Raw genomic sequence first — 12,841 nt, 5'->3', positions numbered from 1 at the left:
ATTCATGTTATTCAGACATTAATGGATGGATTTGTGTTAGCAGACAGCAGCTAACTAGTTAGCTAACTGAGCCAGAGCACCGGCATCATGACTGAGGCTCATTATAGAAACACAGCTGGCAATGTGACACTACTCAATGCAGAGTCTGACCTCACGTCAGTCCAGCACTGTGTTCATCAAATGTAACAAGTAACTACAAACACTGTAGAAATGTAGTGGAGTAGAAAGTACAGATAACAGCTGCAACATGTAATAAAGTAAAAGTATAAAGTATGCAGTATTATTTTTACTTAAGTAAAGTATAAATACATACATCCTGTACGTCTCCAGGACTCTGAGGCGTGCAGGTCGGATCACAGCTGACCCTTCTCACCCTGGACACGGACTCTTTGAGCCACTCCCCTCAGGCAGGAGGTTACGGTCCATTCGGACCAGAACCTCACGCCACAAGAACAGCTTCTTCCCCTCTGCTGTTGGACTGTTAAACTGTAATTAATGCACTGCTCTGCACTGTCACTTCAGAAGGTCACTTTAGTATAGTCACTGCACAATGACGACTATTTGCACCGTTTACTCCAACTTGCACTACTTGCACACGAGTACCGCCTCACCGATCCATGTGGTACCTGTTACATTATTACATTATTACACTGTTCCATTCGTTCATATAAGGGTCTATGTTTACCATTTCATCCGCCAAGTATTTTATGTTCTGTTCATTGTATGTCTGTTATGCCATGTCTGTCATGTAAATTTAGCCTTACTGTAGTTTATTTACTTAATTTTATCTTAGTTTTTATCTTATTGCATGTTAATTACTATATGTTCTTTGTATGCACCAATCACTAAGGCAAATTCCTAGTAATGTGAACCCCCTTCACTTACATGGCAATAAACATGATTCTGATTCTGATAAAAATTGCTTAAGTACAGTAACAAAGTACAAATACTTCGTTACTTTCCAGCAATGTTTATGTTTAACAACAACAAAAACACAATTATTAGACATTAGCTGCCTGATTATTATTATTATTATTATTATTATTATAAAAATGCCATTCTAGTGTGAAAACCCATTCAAAGTGCTTTCAGGAAACATCTCTAAAAAAAAATGTATGTCAAAGCCCCCAAAGTAAAAAGGCAGTGGAAGGAAGCAAACAATTGCTTTGATCAATGAACTCCGAGCAGAACAAAGACTGTACTTCTCCTTTTCAACTTTTAGAGGACAGACATGAGGCAGCAATGATGCTTTGTTGATGCTTTTTACTTTTTTTAAATTAACATTAATCAAACAAACCAGTGGAAAAACATGACTGCATGTTATATGATGGCTCAGTGTCCCCACCAGCTGGCTGCATCTTGTATTGATAGTTCTTGTATGAAAGCTTTATTTAATGATAATGGAAACCCTAATCAATATTCAGAATAAGAAGGCTTATGGTGCCTTTAAACAGAAAACACAACATGGATGAACAGGTTGTGATATCTGAGGGAAACAGATCTGCTCCACACCCAACAGACTGAACAATCAGGCCACGTACTGAAAGGTTAAAATCAACAAGACATCATCTAATTTCAATGAATAAATAAGAACAGCATGGCAGCATGAGCTGTGGTACTTCACAGAACAAAGCAACAGGGATGCGCTTTCAACACCACAAAAAAAGCTATGAGATTCTCACAATGAATAAATTATGTAAATACATTTTTGGCAACAATATGACCAGACAAAGTGTGTGTTTCGGCACACAGGTGCACGCAGGGTAAAGGCTGACCTCCAATGCCAAGGAAGCCTCTGTGAAATGTGAGAGTAGAGCAGGTGTCAGAAATTTGTTACATAACAGGATCACATTCTACAGAAATGATATCACACTGACAATACATTCTCTGGATGACCTGTAATTGATAATATAGATCATGACACCATATCTGGGTGTCACAGTTCATTCAGAAAGCAGGTCATTGACTGAGCAAAGTGCAAAACTAAACATCTGATTTAGGAAAAATGGCCTCACTTATCTCATTTTTGTTTGTTTTGGTATTGTTCTGTTAACCAGATGTTTGAATGTATTTATAGGATCAGTTTGTCTCTAGCTTCTAATTAACACAGTCATCAATCCTCCAGTACCTTCACATGTAATATTTCGCCTTTGGCATCAGCTTCTGTTAACTGTGTGTCACTGAGAAAGCCGCCAGATGGCGCTGTGAGACCGAAGGAGCCAGTCTGAGTGCTGCTTTCAGGTACTGTAGGATATTTCGTTTTCTTCAATTAACATTTCACAAAAGAGTGAACATTTTTACAAGAGGAGAGGTGTGAGGTTTTTAAATATTATGTCTAAGCAACAAAATGAAAAAAAACATCAACAATAAGTGCATATTTTAGCACACTAGGAGGACCTATATTGCTGCAAAATTCGTAATGCTATTTAACGCATCATAACACTGATCATTAATAATTATTCACACTCTCAACCTTGGTGGCAGTGTTTACGAGGCCACCACAAACACATCACTAATTCTCCTTCCACTTTGGCCAAAACAAACGAGACTCCCGAAAGGAAAACATCCCCCCTAGCGGTAGCTCCAGCGGCTGGGTGCAGCAGCGCGGTGAAGTGAAGGGCTTGTGTCTGGATTAGGGGGTTGGGCTGCCTGCTGGTAGGAAAACCTGCCGCCAGACACACAGTTTGTCTCCGGCGGTTCAGCGTCGCTTTCCCCCGCAGCATCAGCAGCAGCGACACCGCAGCGCAGCCTCCAGCCTCACCTGCTCCTCACCCGCGCTCCCCTCCGCCTCCAGACACAAACAGTGCCGCAGCACAGAGGCAGCGCACGGACAAGGACGACCGGTTGTAAGTGATACCTTCTCTATCTGTTTGATTGTTGATTTTCTGACGACAAGAAGGATTGAGAAGGATTTGCAAGCGAGGACGTGTTTTTTTTTTTTTTGTTTGCTGTAGTTTTTACCAGAAAACTAATTCTATTTTCTCTTTTAATTTATAATAATTTAATTAATTACATGTTCGTATTTATCGAAACAAAACAAAACATGTTGTGCACTTCACAGCTACAGTTCAGTTAACAGTTAATGTGCTGTTACATGATCAAACAGCCTGTGTCTGTGACCTGAAAGGCTCTGAGGTAAACAGCTGACATCTTCTCTGTTTAGGAGCAGTCTTCAGGGGAATAAGGGAGACACACGTACAGGACCAAGATGGTGAAACTGGGGAGTAATCTGCAAGACAAAGGGGCCAAAGCTGTGAGCGTGGAGGACGGCTTTCAGAACGTGCCCCTCATCACTCCGCTGGATGTGGGCAGCCTCCAGAGCCAAGCACCTGACAAGGTGAGAGACTTTCCACCTACACCTACGAGTGTGTGTGTGTGTGTGTGTGAGACAGACTGTGTTTTCCTGCTTGTTTATACATCTGTCTGTTTTTCTGATATATTAACTCAATGTTGTTGACCTATGCCATCCTCAAACCCTCTTATGTTAAACCCCCGCCACCCCCAGTACACACATGCACACACGGACCAATCATGTTTCCTTCATTCACACACTCATTCATCTCAGCTGTCTCCCAGCCATGTCCTTTGTTTTCCAGCTGAGATTAGGAGACAGATTTGGTGCCAGACAGACTGTCATTTATCATCTTGACATCCCATAGTAACCGCACCACCACTCGTTAATCCAGTTACCATGGTGGCAGCACAGAGCTGATTGGTGTATCTAAAGGGTTGGTACAGAAAGCTGCACTGATTACACATTATAAAAATCACTGCAATTAGACAATAGGCCAGCTCATTGTTGCTTTTTTTGCACAAAGCATCATTGTACCCTACATCTATTGTGATTGGTGCGTTTCTAGGCAACAGTCACAGTTTGTGCATTGTATTTTTCACAAAATGACTTTAATCTATATGTCTACAACCCAATGAGTTATTTCAAGTGACAGAAAAAATGATGACATGAGTCTGTAGCCACCCTCAGCTTATTTGAATGTCTGTAAATGTCTTTAAATTTCTGTACAAAATCACAAGCACCGTTAGGGATGCACATCTATCACCCTGAGGCAAAGGCTCAAAATCACACCTGCAATTACCACGTATCACCACAGGTGGTGTCAGAGAGAACAAAACAAGCCCGCATGAAACCTGACACACAACAGCTAGCAGGAGAATATAGTGGATAATCAGAATTTGTATGAATTTCCAGGGCGATAGAAACAACTGGCGCCCTCTAGTGGCCTTGTGAATTATCTCGTGAATATCAAACCTCTATTTGCACTGCTAGAAACAAACATCACGGTGTGTTTTCTGCTGAGGGAGGCAGTCTATTTCCATTTCACATACCAGTTAACCTGTCACTCACACGCACTTTGGTTCACAATAGAGCCTGCGTATATGTATGTACAATGCAACAGAAGTGTGTGTGTGTGTGTGTGTGTGAGTGACATGTTGTTTCTGCCAGCAGCCGCCAGTTAGCGACATGACATTCATAGAGCTGTCAGTCATTGTACTCTGATTAAATCCATCCCACAGGACTCAGAACATTGCTGCAGTCAAAGCTGCTATTGAGCTGACATACAGACCACACATATAGTATTTTGCTGTGTGATTGCACAGACGCCTATTGATTACCTGAACAGGTATACTCTGACAGAGTGGAGAGGAGCCCTCCTCTGCTAACTGAGCTGTTGTCACTGACATTTAAGAAGAAAGGCGTTTTTTTTTGTCTTGACATGAATTTTTACATGCCTCAGGAGAACCATCCACAAAGATTGCTGCTGCTTGCTGCTTTTGGATAAACTCCTTGACAGCTGATGCAGATTTTTTTTATGCCTCCCTTGTGCTCACAGGACTGGGAAATGGTTTGGTCAGCCTGCATTGACTGATTTAAGTTGACCGTACATCAAGCACATTTTTTTAAAGAAAAACTCTTGATGAGTTTTTCTTTAAAAATAAATCATTATGTAAATGCAGATGGGTGCATTTGTTCTTGCTTGGGACAGTGTGTGTGTGTGTGTGGGGGGGGGGGGGGCTGTAAAGGTCATTTTGCTGCTGAATCTCTGGACTTTGTCTGGCTTGTGAGAGTGTGAGAATTTCCTCCTTCTGGTAAGTGATGCATGAACAAGGCCAAGAAATAAATGAAATCTGTAATTAGACATCAGAGTGGAGGGGGCGCTGATGATGGCAGCCGCACTTCACTTTATTAGAAACACACAGGGCTGCTCTGTGCACGTGTGTATGAGCAGCAACTCTAGTTTAATGGACATATAATGTATGACTGACGTGGTTGGCAAAAGGGTTGATTATTAACACATGGAGCTGCTGCTTGAGACTCTAGTTATCCTTCAGTGGATTCATACACTGTAAGCATTCATTCTTATTTATTTAGTCTTGCTTCTTGTAGGAAATAGCTGCTTAGCTAGCTAAGTTGCCTTTTGTATCAGCCTTGTGAAGCTCAGCAGATCGTGTGCTGTGTAGAGCTGCTTGGAAATGTCCTTGAAGGACTATTTTCAGTAAAGAAGAAAAGTGCACACACTGTGGGGTCGTCTCCTGTATGTGTCTGGGCCACCTCAGCCTTGCCTTGAATTTATTTTTTTTTACTTCTTCTTTTTGGCGCCGTGAGATTAAAGTGAAATGGAAAAGATGGAGGTCAGACAGGTGAAGGAAGTAAAAGGAAAAGTGTATTTATTTCACTGCATGCTTATGTGCTGATCTCCCGGCTCTGTGTGCAAGTGCAAATAAGACGACAAAGCCTCAACTCCTCCTCAGTCTATTTTCAAATGTCATTTATTTTTTTACTGGAAGTAAACTGTGATGTTGAGTTCAAGCAGTCAGCACTGCCCTGCAGTCAGTACTCGTCTCTACCAACAAAATGGCAAAGAAAAGGGAAAGTTCCACCACATAATACATGCATAATACAGTGTGCCGGCTGCCCTAAAAATGATACTGTATTATGCTTTAGGGACAAAGGCGGCATTGTAAATAACACCTTTGTTTCTGGATTTCTGTCCCTATCTGAAACTACAGCATTGCTCCACTCTATAATCCCTCTAATGTCGATGGTGCTGTTGTTTTTGCTGCCTGCCCCACCCGGACAGGGTTCATTGTTAATCAGCTTTTTATCAGCCGATCTGAACCCATCTGAGACAAGTTCTGCTCTCTCTCTCTCTCTCCATCATTTGAAGCTAAAACAAGGTTTATTGGGTCACGTGACCTGACTCCAGATCAGCAGCGCGGTTCTGAGCAGCTTTAAAAATACGACCCCAGCTGTTTTCACGCTTATCCCGCCTGATGACTGTGTGACCTCACCGACTGCAGGGTTACCCAGGGATATTTGCAGGGGCAGGACAAAGTTACAGCAGTGAAGTTCATACAGACACACACACACACGACAATGCTCCTGTGACCTACAGTCTGAGGCATTAGAAAGGTATTAGATTTGATTTCATCTGGGCCGGGACGCATCACAGCACCCCCTGGGTCACCAATATCTTGATTGAATTGCTGGTAGTTTGAAAAAACAACAACAACAAGCAGAGGAGAGTGGAATGAAATGAAATGAGACTCAGTTTGTCATTTCTGCAAGAACAAAGCAGAGATACAAAGACTGTGAAGCAGGCTTACAATCATGCAGGTTTCCTTGCATAGCCTCTTCCTGCCCCCCTTCTGTTGCTGCAGAGCAGCTTTTAAGTCTCATTCATTCTTCACAGCTGTGTGTTCCTATCTTCAGAAATGAAGGAGGAATTCCTGGGAGCAGGAATCCTCATCCAGCATGTCAGATCAGTAATGGATCAGTGAATGATTTCAACATGGAGCTTCATAACCAGACAAGGCAATGGTTAATTTGACACATCACTGCAAATTTTACATAAACCACATTTATCTGGCTGCCAGTTCACGGGGTCTGTAGGCCAGATTAGCTTTGACAAATAACTGTAATGTAATAGATTATGCAGAAAAGCATGCACGTATGTATTTTAGTGTCTTTAGTAGAGGCCATCAGAGCTCCTGTGTGCTTTGATGCTGTAAACTGCTGTACTGCAGTGCGGCCTCATGGTTGGACCAGTGGTTTCCTCAGGAGTCAAAGCCCTGCTGGTTTCTTATTCTAGCTGTGCAAATAGATATTGATCCAGCCGGATGAGATAAGAAAACCTGCAGTGCTCACCCAGTGATCCCAGCTTGTTTTTACATCAACCATGAACACATGATTGGTTTGAAGTGTTGGTTTATAACCGTGAAGCCTAAACAACCATATTGTCCAATCAATATCACCCAGCACACACCCAGCATGACGATGATGCAGGGTAGCTTTACATCCAGCCACACAGGAGGGTTCTGGTGGGTTCTATATTGATTCAGGAAGCACAACAAAAGCCTCAAACACACGGCATGATTCAGATTTCTTTTCTCAGAATCTCTTCTTATTTCTGCTCTGTGTCTACTGCACTGTCTACTGTAATTCAAATCAACCAGTTTAATGGATTTTATTGAATGTTTTATTCACAAGGAAACAGTAAAATCCAAAGATGTTTGTAGCTGCCTTCCAGGCTGACACTTTTACAGAACACACACACTCTCCTGCAGCTCTGTCTTTGGGGATGAGAAATGAGACAGCAATCATCGTGATAACACATCTGTGGAATAACACACGATGAGCAAGATGGGCTGAAAGGAAAAGTTCTGACAGCTTTTCCACCGGGAATATCAAGTCAAAGAAAAAAAATACTGTGATTGCAGATGGAAAGACGGCGAGGCGCTCGGGTTTGACAAGCTAAAACCGTCTCATGTACTGTGTGTGTCATTCACTCACATCTGCAGTCGCTCAAATATACAGTAGAAGATGTAAAAAGTACATCAGATCATGATGCCGCAGCCTTTAACTCACCACACTGAAATAAAGTGCAGAGCTGAAGTTTAGATCTGAAAGTGAGTGAAGCAGAATAAAATATGTATATATACATATTCTGATTGAATATCTGTGAGCAGTATCTCAGAATAAAACTGCAGCAGAGGCTGTGCTGTCTCTGATTTTATGCTGATTGTTGATCAGATTGACACAAAAAAGTGACACATAACGTTTTATATATCCACACACACAGACACACACATACCACAAAAACAGAGTAACAAATGGCCATTTATAAGAAAAGGAGATGTTACAGAGATGGAAAACACAAATCATAACTAAAGTTTGAGAGATTTATCAATCATTTATGGAGAAAAAAAGAATCAAACTAAACTTATGTGCAAGTATGATTAAAAAAAATTCATTTTGGGTCACACGTAAAATTGGTCAATATTCACCCACCAAATGAAGGCCGCCCGCCTGCCTCAACTCCACTCATGCTCCTTCTCTTTGCCTGTATTTGGAGTTTAGGCAGACTGTGGTACTGTCAACAACGTGAGGAATTCAAACATTTGATTTTTCTTATCCATGTAAAGGAGCCGTGTGCTTTTAGTACAGGCAGCTTCACAGCCATATGCTTTGACTTTGCTTCCACTTTTTGTGGCACACCTTAACTATTAAACAGACAACAAAAAACACAGTTGTCATTTGGCATCAAGAGAACGTGTGCTTGTTTAAATAAACTGAGCTCTCACTTTTAGGTCAGGATCTGTTTAGTAAAAGCAGCAAGTATTTAATCAAATTAACACACAAAAGAAGAAAAGAACAAAAAAAAATCAAGACTAGCATGCTAGGAGCTTGATTAGCAGGCAAGTTTAAAATATTCTCACACATTTCATCAACTCAGCAGGCCAACTAACAACAAATGGCAGTGATCAACTTCTCGCACATCATTTTTATGTGATGTGTTTTACAGCCAAAACACGTCATAGCTAATTTGCATAACGTTAAGCTGTCTTCAACTTTTTTTTTTAGTCACTCAAATTTTGTACCTTGTCGCTTTTGTAGCTTTAGTCGCTCTTGCCCAGATAAAGTGAACTACTTCCGGCGATTTTACAGCTTTAGTCGCTTAGGGCCTACCAAAGGACTCAAAACAGCCCTTCAGAAACCGATGGGTGACATCAAAGAAGCTTCATCCATATGATTTTTTCATAACATTTTATGATTCAAACCTGTGCCATCAGCTACCATAGTGATAAAATATTCCCTCAAAATACATATTGTCGCAAACATCCAAATAGAATTCAGATGGATGACAGCATGTCAGCAGCAGACCACAACCATAAAAATGACACAGTGTACTGCTGGCTGTATTCATGTCATCATCTTTGAGAAAACATCAACATCCACATGTAATGATAGCTCTTGTACGTCAATCTGCTAATAATGTTGGAGCAAAAGTTCCAAGCATCTTTGGAAGAACTTCAAGAAGTGACATTCAGATGTACCTTCTGGGAACATTTCATGCAAATCCACCTGATATTTGTGGAGACGTTTCATCTTGGCCACCTGCCTGGCCGACATTTATTCCAAGAATCACAGCGCCAGCTTTGCTACAAACTAAATTACACAGGACTGCTCGAATGCACTAATGGATTCTCACACAAAATCAAAAATGAAAAAATAAAAGGCAGCTTCTGTGGAGGGCAAGCTGTAATTACAGTGTTTTCATCCTTCCTGTCACGGCTGCTGCATCATTTATATGTATGTTTTTTTTTGTTTTTTTTTTACATCGTGTGTCGTTAAATAAGAGTTTTCTGTTCATAAATTAATGGTTTCGCAGAGAGTATTTGGACCTGCCTAATCAGAGAAGGTGCCACTCTTCCCAGCAGATTTCCCTGAGCTGCAGATAGCTGAAGGGCTGCGTAAATGAGGCAGCATTGATTGATGGCCTCTTCATTAGGTAATATGAAATAAAGGAGTGAAAGGTATAGGAGGGGAAAGAGTAATGAAGCAACATAAGGCGCTGGTGTGTTTCAACCTGGAGGCCCGGAGTGTGTTATTGCGAAATGAGGTAGAGAATTGAGGCAAAATTGAGACATTAGTTATGACTATGGCAACGGCTAGCATTGCTTTACTGAAAGCCATGGGGCACTGGAGCCTCAGGGGGCCAATCAAATGCACTGTATCCAGCATACACCTACTGCGGCCTTCAACTCTCAGATAAGAGCCTTCTATAGCCGACTGACAGCTTTGTTATTCAGATAGTAGAGCCGGTTTGTGTGCACAGCAGTTTCTGGCTTTGTCTCAAAGTGACGGAGAGCCGCTCAGAGGCAGCACAATTAGCCACAAGGACACAGAGACATTGCCCCCCCCTTCCATCCACCTCTCCTCTACCCTGTCCTCTGAAGCACATATGAATGCTCTAACTAGTAGGGGCACTTTGTCTTCTTCGTAATGTGGAGTGATGAAGTAAATCCTCCTGTTTTCTTATGTCAGTGCTACAAAAGAGAAAAAGAAGCTGAAGCACTGGACCCACAAGTCAGTGCTGAGGGGATAAACAAGCTGTTTGTTCATCTCTGGCATAGAAAAACTAGCTATACTTGTGAAAATAGGACACACAATGTTATTGTTGTGACACTTTGCTTCTACATTAATGAGAAAATCACATCCACTCTCAGTTGTTTTTGTACTTGTAGCTCCCTCAGCTCACCTACAAGTCGCAGCAGAAGTTTCACTCTTGAGTTTGACTGCAACTCTGAACCTGTTTGCTTGAGTAGTGTGAGACTGACAGTACTGGGGCACGGCTCTGCTGCACTGGCTGCTTTACTTTCCCCCTCAAAGCACCGTCTAAACATTCATTCTTGGATTGTGGGCACATATTAAGAAACAAACTGACACACCTAACAGCACAGAGTCATTGTGTTGATGACGCTGTTGTATGTATTTGTGCTTCTGCTGTTTAGGTTCTAATAGCAGCTTACACCTTTGAGTATTCAGCTGTGCACTTCTGCTTTACAAGAAAATATATATATAAAAAGAACAATGTTTGAGCTACTGGTGTGTTATGTTTTATTCTTTTATCCTCAAATGGTTGAAGATTTGCCTTAAAATCCTGTCTCTGTAGTGACAATGTAGTGTTTTGTAAATATAATCAATTAAAAGCTGGTTTTCCAAAATTGGAAATATTGGAAACAAATAATATCCAGCATGAAACCCTCAACACTATAATCAGTGTTAATATTAATGGATGATGGTTTAAACCGATTCAGTGGTGGTTGAATGATCCATTTGGATCCATTTTGCTTTGTTGTCCTTTAATCTTATCTGGCTGTTGTTGCATGTATGCTTACACATTGTCTTCACAATAAAAGCCCCATTAACACATGAAAGGTTCTGATTTGGAAGTATGATTTCCAAAACAAAAGCATGAAAAGGTCTTACGCCTGCAGTTGAGAAAAATCAAATCTTAGTACAGTATGTGAAACATGCTGAAAAGCAATGTTTGGGATTGCAGAGTGGGCTTTGTTTTATGCATAACTGACAAATAAATTATGTTCTTTTCCTTACTTTTTTCACAATATAGAATGGTCCTAATTTAATATAAAGTGTAAAGACAATCATGACATCAGCCATTCGCCGCACTGACCCAAGTATGGATGACAATTCAACCATTTTATCTGTAACTTCCTGTCTCCTGCAGGTGGTGGTGAAAACTCGCACGGAGTACCAGACAGAGAAGAAGCGGCTGAAAGTTCCTAAGGTGGAGGAATTCACCATCAGCTTCACTGACGGGGTGTCTGAGAGACTTAAGGTAAGAGTCAGTACAATATAACACTACAAATAACACTGTAGGGATGTTGAGTAGGTGTTTCATCATCATAGCTCTGCTCATGATACTGATTTATCTGACCTTGGAGTACAAGCGTTGTTGTTTTGAAAATGCACCTGCAGGATTAAAAGTTGTTTTTTCCAAAAATACTTTCCACACAGGTGGGATTGTAAACTGGGACTGAAATGTGATGAAGCACCATTATGTGTCTGTATGTTACTGAAGCTTTAAAGGAGTTGAGCTCTCCTTCTACTGCTGTCTTTCCCTGGCAAAGTAGAAGACAGGTGACTTCAGGAGTGTGTGCGAGTTACAGCTCCGAAAACATCTACATCACCAAGGCACTGTCTGTTCCGCTCTTCTGTCGTTAGGGGAGACCAAAGAGAACTCATGTTGTCATGGCAGCTGAGAAAACCTCCCTCCATGGCAACCCCGACAGAGAGAAAGAGGAGGAAAAACGTGCAAAGCAAATGTTCGAGTGTAGGTGTGTGTGTGTGTGTGTGTGTGTGTGAGGTGTTACGCTGGTCTGAGAGGTCTTTCAGAGCAGGAGAGAAGAGGATTAGATATTGGACGGCAGGAGAGGCTGTGAAATCCATCTGGATGAGACATATATATTCACAGGCTGTCACACTGGAGCTGTTTCAGAGCACTGCTGCCAAGGTTAAGTAGAAAACTGGGCCTCTTCAGAACAATGAGATGAGCCTGGTGTTTTGGAAATGGCAAAAACGACATGGACAAAAAAAAACTTTTACATTGAAATCATATCAGTTTCGAACATGCCGTTAAGCCCAGCTGCCCTCCTGGAGTTCTCTATTGATTTCAAATTTAGCCACATAAAAAGGTTGAAAGTAGCCTTTTATCAGCTTCTTTGAAATTATCGATGTTAAAAAGGGTTAGGGAGTGGGCAGTATGAAACTAAGATAGCAAGAGAAAATGTCTGTTGTGAGGAGAATAAATAGCAGGTATTTAGTCACATTATGCAGTATAGGGCACTTTAAGGGAGGAGTGTTTAGTGCTTCACATGTTTGTAGTTTATAGTGTTATTAGCCATGCTAGGACGGCCATGTTGGTCTATGCTTGAATGAAGTGGTGGTCATTTTTAGGGTACAGACTATTCACTAGAATGGCAGGAAGGTGCTCGGCAAACATTCCACGCTGACATGGTT

At 41.4% G+C, this 12,841-nt stretch overlaps 1 protein-coding gene across 1 annotated transcript in view; it reads left to right on the top strand.

The window, feature by feature from the left end:
• Positions 1-2,556: 2,556 nt before the first annotated feature.
• Positions 2,557-12,841, top strand: part of nsg2 (neuronal vesicle trafficking associated 2) — a 32,879-nt gene continuing 22,594 nt past the window's right edge. The window contains exons 1-3 of the mRNA XM_028421394.1: positions 2,557-2,846; positions 3,164-3,337; positions 11,550-11,660. Of these exons, the coding sequence (XP_028277195.1) occupies positions 3,209-3,337; positions 11,550-11,660 (240 nt within the window). The 5' untranslated portion in view covers positions 2,557-2,846; positions 3,164-3,208. The remainder of the gene's footprint in view (positions 2,847-3,163; positions 3,338-11,549; positions 11,661-12,841) is intronic.

The sequence above is a fragment of the Parambassis ranga genome, chromosome 14, assembly GCF_900634625.1.
Source record: "Parambassis ranga chromosome 14, fParRan2.1, whole genome shotgun sequence".
In the NCBI taxonomy this organism is placed as follows: domain Eukaryota; kingdom Metazoa; phylum Chordata; class Actinopteri; family Ambassidae; genus Parambassis; species Parambassis ranga.
Note: the sequence above shows the minus strand (reverse complement) of the source record. Positions and strands in the feature narration are given on the sequence as shown.